This window comes from Vigna unguiculata, chromosome 3, assembly GCF_037176805.1.
Source record: "Vigna unguiculata cultivar grain cowpea cultivar isolate G323 ecotype 2 chromosome 3, ASM3717680v1, whole genome shotgun sequence".
Lineage (NCBI taxonomy): Eukaryota > Viridiplantae > Streptophyta > Magnoliopsida > Fabales > Fabaceae > Vigna > Vigna unguiculata.
Window position 1 is genome coordinate 68352386 of NC_140794.1, and position 16121 is coordinate 68368506.

Here is a 16121-nt window from a genome sequence, read left to right on the forward strand (position 1 = left end):
TTCAGATAATTATCAATTTTGGATCGCACTTTATTAATAGTCAATTCATATTCATTTCAATAATCCAAAAGCAATAAGAGGAGAATCTAAGGTAACGAATCATATCCTAAAATCTTATGTTATAGATACGGGGAATATTGTTTCTACTAAAATCTTGGTGTAATATTTTAACTAATTTTAAAAATAAACAACAAGTTCTTTTCATATTGTATTTTTTTTTAAGTGTATTATCATCTGAACAATATGTTTAGGTTTTTTATTACTTTTGTATTGAAATTTTGTTTTATTTTTAGTTAAGACGAAATATTTAATAAACATTAAATATTTTATAAATTAATATTTGATGAAAAATATATAATTTTGGATTATCGACAAATAAAAATTGTTATGGAGTTTTTGTAATAAGAAAACCAATAAAGCCTTAATTATAAAATGGGGAAAATCGATACTTTCAAGCTAGAAAAGTCATATATGGAGTAAATAAATTGGGTTAAGCTTTAAAAGTTGGGAAATAAATCAAACATATTTAAGGAGCACCTTAGATTAACTCGGTCTATTTCCTCTAACATCAAATAACAAATTATGAAAAACCACACATATAACTTTACAAAAGAATGTTATAGAATTTGATGTTGACCATTAAATTTTCTCCTTTTTCATATAATTGCTTATAAAAAAAAAAAAAACGCATGACATATTAACATGATAAACCTAAAATAGAAAGCATCATGTCACATATTACAACACCGAATAGTTTACTCAATGTTTTACTGCTGATGAGCCACACGTGGACAATGAGTCAAGTGATGTAAAAAAAAATTGTCATAAAAATTACTCATCATATGAATATGAATGTGATGCTTTCATGGCCATCTTCACTATTCAGTACGTATATCTTTATACATAAAACTAAATTCATTTAAAAAAGTAGAAGGACACATTAATTTGATTTCGAAAAAAATAATTAAAGATTGAACTCATAAAATAGTAATTACCTCTAAAGACTAACACCTAATCTTAGATTAGAGCTTAAAAATAAAAAAATAATTGTTGGGCTTATTTTGAAGTGGATGTAAATTAATTTGTACTTTTCTTGCGATAATAATTTATTATAAAAAAATTATTATAATAAAATATTAACTTTAATAACTTTGCGAAAAATATTTAACGAGAATGCGTTATTTAATCTTTGTTCTTCAATTTTTTTCTTAATTTATCTATTTGATTATTTTTCTCTTCTTACACTCTTTTTTTTATGATTTATTTTCAGTAAAAAGAATCTTATATTCAAAAACAGAGTCATAATCCTTTATATCAAATTGGGTTGAATTTTATTTTATTTTTATTTTATTTCATTACAACTTCCACTATAGAACATTATATTTTATTAAAGACCCGTCATAATATTTTAAATAAGTCATTTAATAAAATTAATTCATTAATTAATTCTGAGAGTTGAAACTTTATTATATAGAAAGAAAAAAAAATGAACGACACCTGAAATCTAATATGTTTGAAGTTGTGTTGATAGTGAGGGACAATTGAATCCATGGAAGGGTATCTGTTTGTTAAGTACGAAGAAACCATTGATGATCATTCATTATGAACCCACCCATTCTGCAACTTTCTTTCATATGCCTCAAAGTTACCATGTCAACTTCAATCACATTCAACAAAATTCAATAAAGTATTCCACGTGTCAACTTTCTACTTGCGCATATTGGTTTTTGAAAAATTGCTATATCAATGAATTTTTTTATTAAAGTTAATTATGATGAGATTATGTTATTAATGCTATTTTCTTTTTTAATATCACCCTTTAATCAATATGTAATACACTTCATTTGAAAATATGGAGAGGTTAAAGAGTAATTTGGAATAGAAGAAAACCATGGAAGGAAAGAGAAAAGTAACTTGAGTTCTACACAAAGAGTTTTCATTCCATAGTTGCTAAGAAATTGTAGTCTTTTAGCTTTCCTACGCTAAATGATTAATCTATCTTTATTTCAATTATATCATAATTTCATAAATGTCATGAAAATGTAAACATCATTTTAATATACACACCATAATTAAGATTACACTTAATTGATGCATTTTATGTTTAACTTTTCTTATAAAAAAATTAGAAAACTGAAAATAAAAACACTTAAGTCTGTTTTAATTAAAACCAATTTTAGATTTAGAATAAGTTTTTCATGCAAGGTCAAACACGAAAAAATAATAAAATCACATTAATTAGTTAATGAAAGCTAACACATCAAAAATTGTTGGATTTCTCATAACTAAGAATACATCAATCTAACAGAAAACCTTATCCTCTTCGAAGTCATTTCTTAAATCATAGTAGTTATTATAATTGTCGTTTTATAGTATAATCTATTGACTTAATTACTATTTTTCTTAATATGTATTTGTTTATTAAATTTAATGTAGTGTCTATGTGAATAAAATATTCAATTAAGCATTTTTTTAGTCCAACCAATTTAAAAAGTACACCATGATATTATTAAGAATTTATTTATTTTTTAATTGATTAATTAACAGTATTAATAACTTTATACACATTATGAAGAATTTTGTAATTTTGAATTAACTAATTAAATTATTTTTTATTATTTATTTATTTACCTTTATAGTGAGATGCATTTAATATCCGTAATGTCAATAAGTTCATTAATCTAGAAATAGAGAATTGATAATAATAATAATGATAATAAAGTCAAATCCTTTGATTAATAAAGGAAAGAAATAAAAGAAATAATTAAATATTAAAAGCTTGAATTACTAAAGGAAGGAAATAAAATAAAAATAAAGGTGTGTGAAGGATGAAAAATGAAAAAGGAGGGTAAATGAGAAAGCGAAATGCGACAGAATGATGATGTGGGACATAGTGAAGTGCGAAGTGATGTCTGGCACAGCATAGCATTGGCATGCCAAAAAGCAAGTGTTCCCTACGTTCCAAACCTTCATCATCGCTTCTAAATCACCCCTTTCATTTCTCACACAATCCCTATATATATTCTTCCCTTCACCACCTTTCTCTTTCCACTCACTCACACTCCTATGCTTCTGCATTCTTCTTCTCCATTTCACTTCGAATGTGACACACTCTTTCTTCACCTTTTTTTACCTTAATGTCTTCTTCCATGGCTGTTGGAGCAATGTTCCATAAACTCACCTCTGATCATGCTTCTGTTGTCTCCATGAACATTTTTGTTGCCCTTCTCTCTGCTTGCATCATCATCGGTCATCTCTTGGAGGAGAATCGATGGATCAATGAATCCATCACTGCCCTTCTCATTGTCAGATTCTTATTTGTTTTTTGTTTTTGTAGCTATCGACATTGAGAAGATGAGTTTTTAAGAAAAAGTTCCGTTTTTCTTTGGCAGGGTCTTTGTACTGGGGTCTTTATACTGCTTTCTACCGGAGGAAAAAGCTCTCATATACTAGTATTCAGTGAAGATCTTTTCTTCATTTACCTTCTCCCACCCATCATTTTCAATGCCGGGTTAGTTCACTACTCTTTTTTACATTTTCATTCAGCTTTTTGTTACATGCTCAACTGCATAATTTAAGATTCATTGTAGTTGAAGAAACCGATACACTGCAATTTCAATTGCTCTTTTATTCTTTAACCGTTCCAGGTTCCAGGTGAAGAAGAAACAGTTTTTCCGCAACTTTATGACTATTATGCTCTTTGGTGCAGTTGGTACTTTGATATCATTCTGCATCATATCACTGGGTAATCGAAGTCATCAACTAATTCTTCTTTTATCCCAAAGTAATACCAAATCATATTTGGTTGTGTTGTCCCAATTTGTTTATCAGTTTCATTTATCTTGAATAGGTGCCATACATTTTTTTCAGAAGTTGGACATTGGTTCCCTCAAGATTGGAGATTTTCTTGGTGTGCTTAAATTACCTCCTTACTTTACAATACTTTGTTGGAATAATTAACTGCAAACTTAAAAAACATTTGCTATTTCCTCCTATCTCTACTTACCTGAGTCAACTGAATGCAGCAATTGGAGCAATATTTTCAGCAACAGATTCAGTTTGCACGTTGCAGGTATATAAATTTCTGAAGAAACACTATAAACTTTCTTTCTTTCCCCTTACTTACACTGAAAATGATCATATATGCATTTGGATGCTTCAGGTTCTTAATCAGGATGAGACTCCTTTGCTATATAGCCTGGTCTTTGGGGAGGGAGTAGTAAATGATGCCACCTCTGTAGTGCTCTTCAAAGCAATTCAAAATTTTGACCTCTCTCACATTGACTCAAACACTGCCTTACAGTTAATAGGAAATTTTTTATATCTGTTCATTGCAAGCACTGTGTTGGGAATCTTTGTAAGTTTTCCTGTCACTTTCTAACATGTCCCCTCTTTTTTTTCTGATGCTATTGTTTGCTTGGGATCATTGGTGTTTCTTTTCGTTTTTCAGGCTGGATTGCTTAGTGCTTACATAATCAAAAAACTCTATTTTGGCAAGCTAATAAGGTTCATTCTAAATTCCATTCCACTAATTTGCAATGAAATATCTCACAAAATTGTTAGCGATCATTTTCTAATTGATTTTCATGACAAATGTTAGGCATTCTACAGACCGTGAGGTTGCTCTCATGGTACTCATGGCGTACCTTTCATATATGCTGGCTGAAGTAATGTTTTTCTCTGAAACTTGTCATCACCCTTTTAGCATAAATAATTCAAATGCTAACTAATTTATTTTGTTGGCAGCTATTTTCTTTGAGTGCCATTCTGACTGTTTTCTTCTGCGGAATTGTGATGTCTCACTACACGTGGCATAATGTAACTGAAAGTTCAAGGGTGACAACAAAGTACGTGAAATTAATTCTTCAGAACATTAGACAATTACAATATTGTTTGTTTGTAATGATATTACTTCACTGGTATTAATTTAATTTCCCTGTGCAGGCATGTATTTGCAACTTTGTCATTCATTGCTGAAATCTTCATCTTCCTCTATGTGGGGATGGATGCATTAGATATAGAAAAGTGGCGAATCGTAAGTGAAAGGTAAAAAATTTCTGGATGAAATCAAACTTCCTTGAAACTTCTCTGTCAAGAGTGAAATTAACATTTTGATCTCTTCATTAGCCCGAGAAAATCTATCGGGGTGAGTTCGTTGCTGTTGGCACTTATTCTGGTGGGAAGAGCTGCATTTGTTTTCCCTCTGTCCTTCTTATCCAACTTGCTTAAGAAGTCTCAATCTGAGAAAATTGAGTTAAAGCAACAAGTATGTGGTTTCCTTTTTATTTCCTTGGCAGGGTGTTGATAACTGAGGAGTTTAATATTCTTGTCGTGAATTTGTTTCTCAGGTAACAATTTGGTGGGCTGGTCTCATGCGTGGAGCTGTTTCTATCGCACTTGCTTACAATCAGGTGAAGGAATCAAACTTCATTGCTTTCATTTCTTCATCTCTATTTCTAGTGTTGTTTGGTCTTTTTCACTAAATAATTACTTTTTCACATGCAGTTTACTCGATTGGGCCATACTAAATTGCGTGAGAATGCCTTCATGATCACTAGTACCATCAGTGTTGTACTCTTCAGCACACTGGTTAGACACTAATCTTGTATTGATCAGCAGGGTTTGCAGTGATCCCATGCCTAAAAGTTTAAAACTTTGTAACACTGGTTGCTTGAGGAAGTTAAATTAGTACATAGTCTAAAGTTAGTTGATGTGTGTGTTAGAGTATTTGAATGGAGTAGTAGTGTCGGAGCATGGAAATAAAGAAAAAACATGAGAAAACATGGTTTTTTGGTGGATGTGGAGAAGTGTCATTTTCTTGTAATGAAAAGGAAAGGGTTGTTTGATAGGTGTGATTCTCCAATGATAACGTGGAGTGTGAAAAAGCGATGAATAATGGTTTTGAAATGATGTGCAGGCATTTGGGTTGATGACAAAGCCACTTGTAAGGGTATTGCTTCCTTCGTCAAAGCATGTGATGAGCTTCTCGTCCCCACCATCGACACCAAAATCATTCACAGTGCCACTTCTTGGCAGTGGAAGAGAGGATTCATCGTGGACCGATGGTGGAACCCCAAATGGGGCTCCTCCAACAACCACCTTTAGGATGCTGCTAAGCTCCATTCCTACTCGTGGGGTGCACCACTATTGGCGCAAGTTTGATGATTCTGTCATGCGACCCGTGTTTGGTGGACGAGGTTTTGTGCCCTATGTTCCCGGGTCACCCCTTGAACAAAGTGTTCATCAGTGGCATGCCAGTTAGAACAAACACAAACACATATATATAAATATATATACACACATATATAGATACTGATGATGTTTGATGATTATGTGATGGATTGAAGAGGGTTTGGGTGTGGTGTATGTAAAATCGGCTTGGCTTTGGTTGTGTGCACTTCTGTCAAATAGTTTTACGGGATTTGAAGTTGAGTTGTAAAAGAGAAGAAAAAGACATGAGGGAAGAATTTTTTGGTGACCCTGATTTTGCTGACATAGGGAAAGAGAGAGGGTTGTTTGGTTTTTAGTAAAGTTGTTAACTTGATGCTGCTAAGGTGATTGGAATTGTGTGTATACATGGTATGGATGATGCAAAGGTTTTGACTATAGTTTTTGTGTTTGCTTGATTGTATTTACTGATTGTTACAATCAATTTTAAAGGATAATTTTTTGGGTTTTCAAGCTCTTAATTTCACGTTGATTAGGCTCATCTATGGAATTGGGCTCAAAGATTGAATTCTAACAACTGCGCATAAATACCTAAAAGGCAGGTTCCTGGACCTCCATAAATTTTTTCCTGCACTCCTATAAAAACATATATATGGTTTTGCTCTTTCCGAACTGCATAATCCCAAAGTAAAAAATAACTTCTGAATCATATAATTCAGGAAAATAATAACGAGAAAAACTAGTTTTGAATTGCACAATTTGAAAATAATTTGATTTCGTAATACACAATTTAAATATCATTTTTTACTGAAAATTTTTCTTTAGGAAAAAGATAGCTTTGAGATTTCTTAATTTGAAAGTCACTCTGTATTACATAATTTAAAAGTTATTGTCTATTTTCAAAATTAATTTTAAAATTATATATAATCCAAAATATAGAAAAACAAAAATTTATTTATATGTGGGTGCATAATGGGAACTTTATGAGGTGCAGGAAGAAACTGCCGTACCTAGTTGGCAAGACTAAACTCGTTCATATAACTCATACGAGGCCGAAATACATTTAATTAACATAAAAGTTTGTTTAACAAAAATGAATTTGTTTCGTTATTTTATTAAACCAGATGCGAAACAAGCGTGCTGTGTACTGGTTTAATTTGAATGTAAAAGATATACAAATAAATGACAAAAGTTTATTAATTATCTTATTGTAAGTATTTTTAAGATAATACAGGAGTTTTTATAATACTAATAATATGAACTGTTGAGTTTTTTACTGAAATTGTGATTAACATTCACCTTAAAATTCAAAAATAGGTTAATTTATAACACTCCATAGAAGAATATACTAATAAAAAATGTTATATAGAATCAATTAAGGAACAAACCAAAGTATCAGAATGCTTGTTATTATACTTGTAGTAAAAGGCTTAGTTCACTTTACACCAATTCACAAAGCTTTCCATGATCTGTGTGGAGTGAAACCATCACAATAAACAAATGAACCATCCTCTATCCCAGTCAGTCATCACTACGGAGAAATCCATGATTTTTGAAGATGCGGTATCATCCTATACACGCAGTTTTCTCTCTTAAGGATGCATATAATATCCAACTGCCACGCTGATCAGAGCAACCATGCAAACAAACAGAAATGGAAAGCCACCCTGAGTTCTTTTCCTGTTGATTTCCCTCTTCAACAACTCCTACCAAAACATGAACATTTTTCTATCAATTACTAAAAAAAAAACTATAACATCTCAAGACTGCATTGCTTTAAAGAGACAGAAGAGACGTCGAATTCATCGAAAACCCCCATTGTTGGCATGTAAATGATAGGATAAGAATCACAATACCATTAATCAGAAAACTTAAATGGCTATTATCTCAATAAGACCACCCCACAATTGACAACAGATAAAGACGAGGATCCTTTTCTCATTAGAGTTATGTCAAGGAACAAAAATAAAACCGTACCAACTCTTTCTTAAGTAAGTCTTTTTCTTCCGTGTTCCTACGCCTCTCCTCATTCAGCTTAGTGATGGTTACCGTGGCCTGCAGAGATTCTAAACATATGTTGATTGCTTTCATTTCTGAAGTCTAAAAAAAAAAATTAAGGAGATGGATGCAACTTAAGGAACTAACTCCACGCCCTTGAGCATAAGCTGAGATAAAATATTTGTAAAATTAATTGATAAGACATATAACAACCTTTAGTGCCCACTTTTAAACCACTTTAGGAACTAGGACACAGAAGCAAAAGCATGTTAACTTCAGTGATACTGAAGACGATAGAGTTTGACAGCGATTCATATTTAGTAACACGAGCAATTAGTCAAACATTAGATACCTTGAAAACAAACATTATAATATTTTCTTTCCCATTTATGATACTAGAGTAATCAATTTCAGATATTTGGCAGTAAAATTGTAATGAAATTTTAAGAAAGTAAAAGTGAAACATGGAATAGAAAACTAACATAAAGATGACTGTGGCCAAAAATTTGTTTGGATAATTATTTTTAAATATTTATAAGAAAAATAAGTAAAATATTTTTTTCGAAAGTTGAAGTTAATTTATATTAAAAAAAATTATATTAACTAGTCTAAAAGCACATGTTTAATTTATGCAGAGAATAATTTCACGTTTAAGAAAAGTTTATTTCCATCTTTTTATAAGTGTTTACGAAAACATTTACCCATATCTAGAATTTAATCTAAGTTCACGATCTCTAACCTCTCTCAGCTTTGAATCCATTATACCAAGCTTTGACTTCAATTCCTCAGATTCGTTATCTAAATTCAACTGCACGTCGTCTTTTGCTGCCTTCATGTCACCCACATTCTCAGTTTGTATTGGGACTACATCCTCATCTGCTCTATCCTCCTTCGTATCCTTGATTGGTTCCAAACCTTTAACTTCCTCAGAAATCTGATACATATAAAAATAATAAAAGTTATAATATATCAAGCGATGGAACAGAAAACTACCATCACGTTGAACCAAGATTATAGCTATTGGTTCACGCGAGTTAACATTGTTATTCAGAGTACATTACAACAACTCTAAGTATATTTTCCGAAAAAAAATATATATCGTATCGTCAAAACGAAAGCAACTCGAAGAAAGAGAGAGAAATTGAAGTTCAAAGGGGAGTGATGGGAAGGAGGAACTCACTGTGCGAGGAGGTATGTTTTCAACTCCACTGAGCACCCTGTCTTTTTGCACATCAATTTCGTTGGATGGATCATGCTTCATATCACCATTTACTGGAAGCAACACCGGGGAAGACGATGGGCTGATGAGAACTACCCTCAGCTTCTTCTCCTCAATAAGCCTTCCACTGTCTTTTGCAAACTGTCGAGAGAGAAGGGGTTTATAATCGATCAAGCCTACCTAAAAAGCAATATTTTACAAGAAAAATATAGCAGAAACGAGAGAGTTAAACCGTTGTATTAGATCCTTGTCCTTCACATATTACTGGCATCTCAAAAGATGGAGAAACTATTTAAACAATGAACTCTGGTTTATAGACACTCCCAATAGTATCGCCGACTTTTGAATGTTAGTATTATACACATTCAAATTCATCCAATTCTCACCTCATTTTACTCTTATCAATTTTTTCAATGCATAACATAACATTTACCAATTTTCTTTCTACTTTTTCTCTCTCTCTCCTTCTTCCACCTCATGTCATTCCATTTGGGAGTTGAGATGATACGCCTCATCTCTTACTCTCTGTTCACAACTCCTATCACATCACATCTATAAATTTCCTATCTCGTTATCTCTCTCGTCGTGTCTACATCGAAAGGGGTTGTCTACCAAAAATCTTCAATAAACAAAATAACTTCACCATATTATACGTGATGTCGTTCTCTGTGGCTCCAAAAGGGGCAACGGTGCTCTGAATCAGAAATTTGTCTTTGCACTGCATATCAGGTGGTGCATCACGCTGGGCTTGCATAGTAACTGCATCCAACACACATCACAATAAAATACAGAAACCATACAACCATATCCGAGCGCGTTAAAAATTGTACTGATAATCTCAGAAAAATACCGGTAAAATCACATTTTTCGTTGGGCTTGATGATGCCAATGTTGGGTCTAACACAATATTTCTTCGGTGACGTTGTTTTAACCTGCGAGCAAATACTAGTAGTGAATTACCGACACATTTTTTTGTTATTCTTGTGCTGACATTGGCATTTCATTCATTTGGCTTTGCTAGTGATTAGATACAAACACAAATGTGTTGGCTGGGATAAACCAGAAAAATTCGACAGCAATAAACCATGATTCGACCCATATAAGCAAAACCAAAACCAAAGACCCATAGAAAGAAGCAAACGAAAACTTTAAGGTAAGTCAATGAGAGTGTAGACATGACATTATTCCTTATATAAGCTGCTCAACACTCTCGTCTATATTCAATAATATATCACAACTTAAATTCCTAATAAAATGAAAAATGGAATGGAATGAAAAGAAAAGAGGGGAAATGAACGGTACCTTAAACGCAATATAATGATCTGTTTTGTTCCCAAGTTGAACCAGAGATGAACTTTGTTTCTTCGGTTCAACTAACGGAAAAAAGAAGAGAAACCAGATCGTTGCAAATTATGCTTAAAGACAGACCAATATTTTGAATTCAAGAAAAGAAGAAGAAATGATAGGCTTACAAACGAATCGGAGCTCCGGCGGATCGATTTGAAGAAGCTCTGTAGCCATGGGTGGTTGAATGAGTGGTGTGTTGTGCAAGATAAGAATGTGAAGAACAAAAGAATAGAATATAGTGGAACCCTAATCCGAAGAAGATGAAGAAGAAGAAGAGTTGGTGGTGGTGAATGAAATGAAATGAAATGGAAAGAAGAAGCGAAAAGAGAAAGAAAGAGAAAGAGAAAGAGAATGAGAAGAAAGAAACGTTGTTGTGTTGCTCTGAGTTGAGTTGTTACTTTGGAATGTGATGGTTGGCCTCGTCAGTTACGGAAGTGGACCCCATTCACTCCCTGCGGTTCTAACCTCTCTCTTCCTCCGGTTAATTACCTCTTATTTCTTACTCCTTCTCTCATAATGCTATTCATAATGATTAATTAGCAGTAACTAAATGTAATTAAACAATTTTTATATAAATTATTTTCCGACACCTTTAATTTAAACTTTTTAAAGTTTCGTATTTCACGTTATAATGTATTATTTAATTTAAATATTCACTTAAAAATAATTTAATAAATAATTTATTACGCTTAACTAACATGTCAAAAAATAATGAATCGTTTTCAAGAACTTTAAATGTGGACAATCAAATCACATCAAAGAAACAGATTCATGATCATTATTACATTCATGGTGGTGCGATATCATGTTATAATCGGAAAGTTTCTAATCTAATAATCGCACTTAAAAGGAATTTTACTTCATATTTATCCTCTTCTTTAAATCAATACTGTAAATAGATAAATAAATAAATAAATAGAAGTTCTTACATGATAAAAATGCCGTAAAAAGTTATAGAAAACTCTGATTTTATTTTTTTTCGTTAATATAATCTATAATATTATATTTGATCTGGTAGCATGTATGTGGTATATATGAATGTCAGATTCCTCTACGAGCTTGAATTAACATGCAGAACACCAAATTGCCACTTCAATAAGATCACATGGGGATTTCTTTCTCTCTGGGTTTTCTAGTTGTCATTGCTGTGTATTATTATTCAATTGAGTTGTGTTTTTTTTAATTTAATTGTTAAATTGAAATTTTTTTCACATATTAAAATGTAATATGAATAATCATAATGATGTGATATTATAATGTCATAGTTGAATCTGTAATATTATTGATGATTTTTTCCCAATATATATATATATATATACGCTTTTAATGTAAATAAATAAAATTATTTCATCTATTCAAAATGTATATGAATTCGTATTTGGAATGGACTATGAATCCATGTTTAATTTAATTTCTAAATATTACTTATCCATTATTTTGAAAGCTTTACATTTTTTTGTTTATTTTGATAATATTTACTTCTACAGATATCAACAGATTTCAAATACTTTCACATAACCTATATTTTAGTATTTTAAATAGTTTTGACAGAAAGTGGCATATAAAATAACAATGGTAATAAGATCCAGTATTTAATAATTTGACTATCATTTCATTTCGTTCAAAATTAAGTAAACAAAAGAAGAAGAAAACTTTACATTTAAAAAGTAATCATCCTTTTTTTTTCTATCTTCGTTTCCGTTGGTGGGGACTGATGCAACAACGTAATAGAAAATAAAGATAGAAGAAAAGAAAAGTGTAGATGCTACGTTACTTTTTGTTTATTCCATTTTGTAATTTTGTGTGCACCATGACAGCTAATAGATTCAATAAAAAAAAATAACTTTAATGACTTTTTTCCCAAATCATCTTTTACAAAGTACCAACGAATCAGGATCACACTATCTCCCCTCTTTTTTCATTTCGTTTCTTTTGAATTCTCAGACTATAGTTGTTAACCATTTCAACTACAAATTTAGTTAACACCTTTATTAATCATGTTTTTAACAAAAAAAACAGTAAAATATTTTATCTTTTTCTTACAAATGTGAAGATCGATCAAAACATACGAGTTAATCTGACTCACCAAAAATTCAGTTTGAGTTTGGTTAAATATTTTTTATCTGGCTCACTAAAACCGACTCACTCGAGTTAAATCTGTGATGAATCGGATTGGCTCACCAACCCACAGATAAAGTGTTACAAAAGTATTTTTTATTAAGTTAGATTTTACATTTGATAAAGTTATGTTTTTCATTTAACCAACACATATAATTTGTATTTTAGTGATTTTGGTTTGTATTTAAATTTATTTAGATTTTAATTAGAATTATAATCTAGTTTTAACTGAAAAAAAAAATTATATTCTTTTTAATTAATTGAGCTCGTAAGTCAACTCGTTTAACCCGTCAACCCATGGTGAGCCAGATCGAATTCAAATTTTTTTTGCTCGCCAATAAATGAGGCGAGTTGGATTGACTCACTAAAGAATTAATCTATTGTGGATCAAGTTGGATCGGATCAGATTATCCATTTTAAGAACTCTACTTTTTCTTATCTTTCAATTCTTCTTTTTGTTTATAAGATTGTTCTTAGAAATTATAATTCTATAATTTCATTCTTAATTAGAGATTATTAAACCTAATTAATTGTATTCAGATCTATTATATTTATTTTGTAGATTTGTTTGAGATTATAAATCCTTTTATATATAAAAATATATATTATACTATATTTGTTAATATTTCTAACTAGTTTGGAAGGACAAAACTTATTTTAGGATACTTTAATATTCTTTCAACTTTTATTAGATCAAGCACTTACTGCTAATTAAAATCACTTACTGTCCAATTAAAATCCATAACTTAGAGTTAAAATATAACTTTTTTTATTATTATTTAAGACTGTAACAACTCACGATATCAGTTACAATTTGATTATATTTTAGTTCATCAAGACTTTCTCTCCGAAGATATAATGTGATGCATATAATATATATGTTCAAAAAATATTTTGAAAATACCAAAATTGATATACAAAAAAAATGATTGTCAAAAATATTAAATATACAAAAACTTTTTAAAAAATAAATTATTTATATATCAATTTATATTTATAAAAAAGAAAGTGAGAAGAAAACTCTCTCACTTTCATACAAATAAAATAAACTATTTTATTTTAAAAGAAAATATTAATTATTCAGAGAATAGTAGTTGGCAACTACTTGTTAATTAGAAAAACGGGTGTGGCGTAAAGGACAGCGAGAAATGGGAGATAAATAGATACACCAACTAATCTACTTGCAGCTAACCTATTTACAATTCCAATACAAAACTGTGATTATAGTTCTTACTTTTTTTTAACAAATTTTATTTTCATCTTGTTTCTTAAATTAAAGAGGTAATCCTTAAATATAATTAATTTAATGCTTTTATATTTTGTCACAATAAAAATTGTTAAATAATGTTAACCATTAATATGAAGAAATACTAATTGTAAATATTTTAAAAATTTTAATGACTAATTTTCAACACGAACATTTTAATGTTAATACGATTATTATGATAGTCATAACCATTTCTATTATTTTTTAAGGATTTTTTTTCGTCCTTAAAATGTTGCGTAAAATTGTAAATATTTTTTTGTCAAAACTTACATATCGTTCGGTATCTGTATTGTTAAAAGTATTGGTTAGTTCCTGATTTTTTAACAATGTCAAAGTTTTTTCTACGTAACAAACGATACGTTGCATATTATTTAAAATTTTAATAAAATAAAATACTACCATCGGTTTACTTGCACTTTTCAAAATTAGTTTAAAAAAAATAAAATAAAAATATAAAAATTTAACATATGGATATACAAATATCGAAGGTTGTTGTTGGATGAGTCTATTTCTTTTTGGTTAAAATACTCCTTTGATTTATGTTTTTGTTAAAAAATCTTAAATAGATCCTAAAATATTTTTTAGTCTCAATTAGGTCCATATTTTTGAAAATGTGTAACAATTAGGCCCATTCCGTTAGTATAGAGTTAACGGTGTTAAAGATGTGTCATGTGTCAGCTCCACATTTTTTTGAATTTTTTATTTTTTTTAATTTTTTTTTTAAATTATTCATGACACATGTCACGTCAATATTATGCCACGTGTCAAGTGAGTAAGGTGACACGTGTCAAATCATTGTCTGAATCTCAATTTGGTCCATATATTTGTTATTTTTATTGCATTTCAGTCCATTTTTTTAAAATTTTTTAAATATATTTATTTTAACTTTTTACAAAATTGTTTTAAAATTTTATATTTAAATTTATAAAATTGTTAATTTTAAACCAACTCTAACATTTGTATATAAATTATTTAAAACAATTTTGTAACAAGTTAAAATAAATATTTTAAAATTTTAAAACAAAATATAAAATAAACTTAATATTATTAAAATGTTTAATAAAAATATCATTATAAAATTTATATAAAAGTTAAATTTGATCTCAATTTGGAGAGGATGAAATTGAAAATTAAAAAAAAATGGACTAAAATATAAATAAAATAACAAATATATGGACCAAATTGAGATTCAAACAATGACTTGACACGTGTCACATTACTGACTTGACACGTGGCACAATATTGATGTGACACGTGGCATGAATAATTTAAAAAAAATAAAAAAATAAAAAAATAATAAAAAATAAAAAAATTCAAAAAAATGAGAAGCTGACACGTGGCATATCCTTAACACCGTTAACACCATACTAACGGAATGAACTAATTGTTACACATTTACAAAAATATGGACGTAATGAGACTAAAAAAAATCTTAGGACTTATTTTAACAAAAACATGGACCAAGGGAGTATTTTAACCTTTGTTTTTCTACATCCCAAGTTCATTATTTGTATCTCCATATATTGAATTTTTAACTTTTTTTTTAAATACTTGTGAAAAGTGCAGTAGACCTTAGTATTTTATTTTATAAAAATAAATAAATAACATGTAACACTGTCAAGTAGGCTATATATAAGTTTCAACCAATAACTATTTTCTATTTTACGTAAAACTTTAAAGAAAAAAAAAACACATTTTTTGCTGTTTTTTATGTTAAAACTTTTGTTTTGATTTCCGCCTTTATTATATTATGGTTAAAATACTCCCTTGGTCCATGTTTTTGTTGAAAAATCTCAAATAAGTCCTAAGATTTTTTTTAGTCTCAATTAGGTCCATACTTTTGTAAATGTATAACAATTAGTTCATTCCGTTAGTATGGTGTTAACGGTGTTAAGGATATGCCATGTGTCTGCTTCTCATTTTTTTTTATTTTATTTTTTTGATTTTTTTTTGATTTTTTTAATTTTTTTTTTAAATTATTTATGTCACGTGTCACATCAATAT

General features: G+C 29.8%; 2 protein-coding genes across 4 annotated transcripts; one reads left to right on the forward strand and one right to left on the reverse strand.

Moving 5' to 3' along the window:
* Positions 1–3025: 3025 nt before the first annotated feature.
* On the forward strand, positions 3026–6681 carry LOC114176354 (sodium/hydrogen exchanger 1-like). Of its 2 annotated transcripts, XM_028061379.2 has the most exons (14): positions 3026–3305; positions 3393–3511; positions 3648–3745; positions 3851–3910; positions 4026–4072; positions 4163–4357; positions 4451–4506; positions 4601–4667; positions 4747–4847; positions 4945–5046; positions 5128–5266; positions 5349–5411; positions 5506–5589; positions 5918–6681. In XM_028061379.2, exons 1-14 carry the CDS (start codon positions 3138–3140, stop codon positions 6260–6262), a joined length of 1644 nt encoding a protein of 547 aa, XP_027917180.1. In that variant the 5' UTR covers positions 3026–3137; the 3' UTR covers positions 6263–6681. The 2 variants fall into 2 exon arrangements, with proteins under 2 accessions (XP_027917180.1, XP_085527301.1); XM_085671175.1 differs by having other exon boundaries at positions 4026–4357.
* An 833-nt stretch (positions 6682–7514) lies between these two features.
* Positions 7515–11122, reverse strand: LOC114176168 (vesicle-associated protein 1-2-like). Of its 2 annotated transcripts, none has more exons than XR_003602975.2 (8): positions 10858–11122; positions 10688–10758; positions 10236–10317; positions 10029–10144; positions 9347–9526; positions 8906–9100; positions 8146–8234; positions 7515–7874 (listed from the first exon to the last, which is right to left on the reverse strand). XR_003602975.2 is itself a non-coding variant. In XM_028061114.2 (8 exons), exons 1-8 carry the CDS (start codon positions 10904–10906, stop codon positions 7761–7763), a joined length of 885 nt encoding a protein of 294 aa, XP_027916915.1. In that variant the 5' UTR covers positions 10907–11122; the 3' UTR covers positions 7515–7760. The 2 variants fall into 2 exon arrangements, 1 of the variants encoding a protein (XP_027916915.1); XM_028061114.2 differs by having other exon boundaries at positions 8146–8223.
* Positions 11123–16121: the final 4999 nt, after the last annotated feature.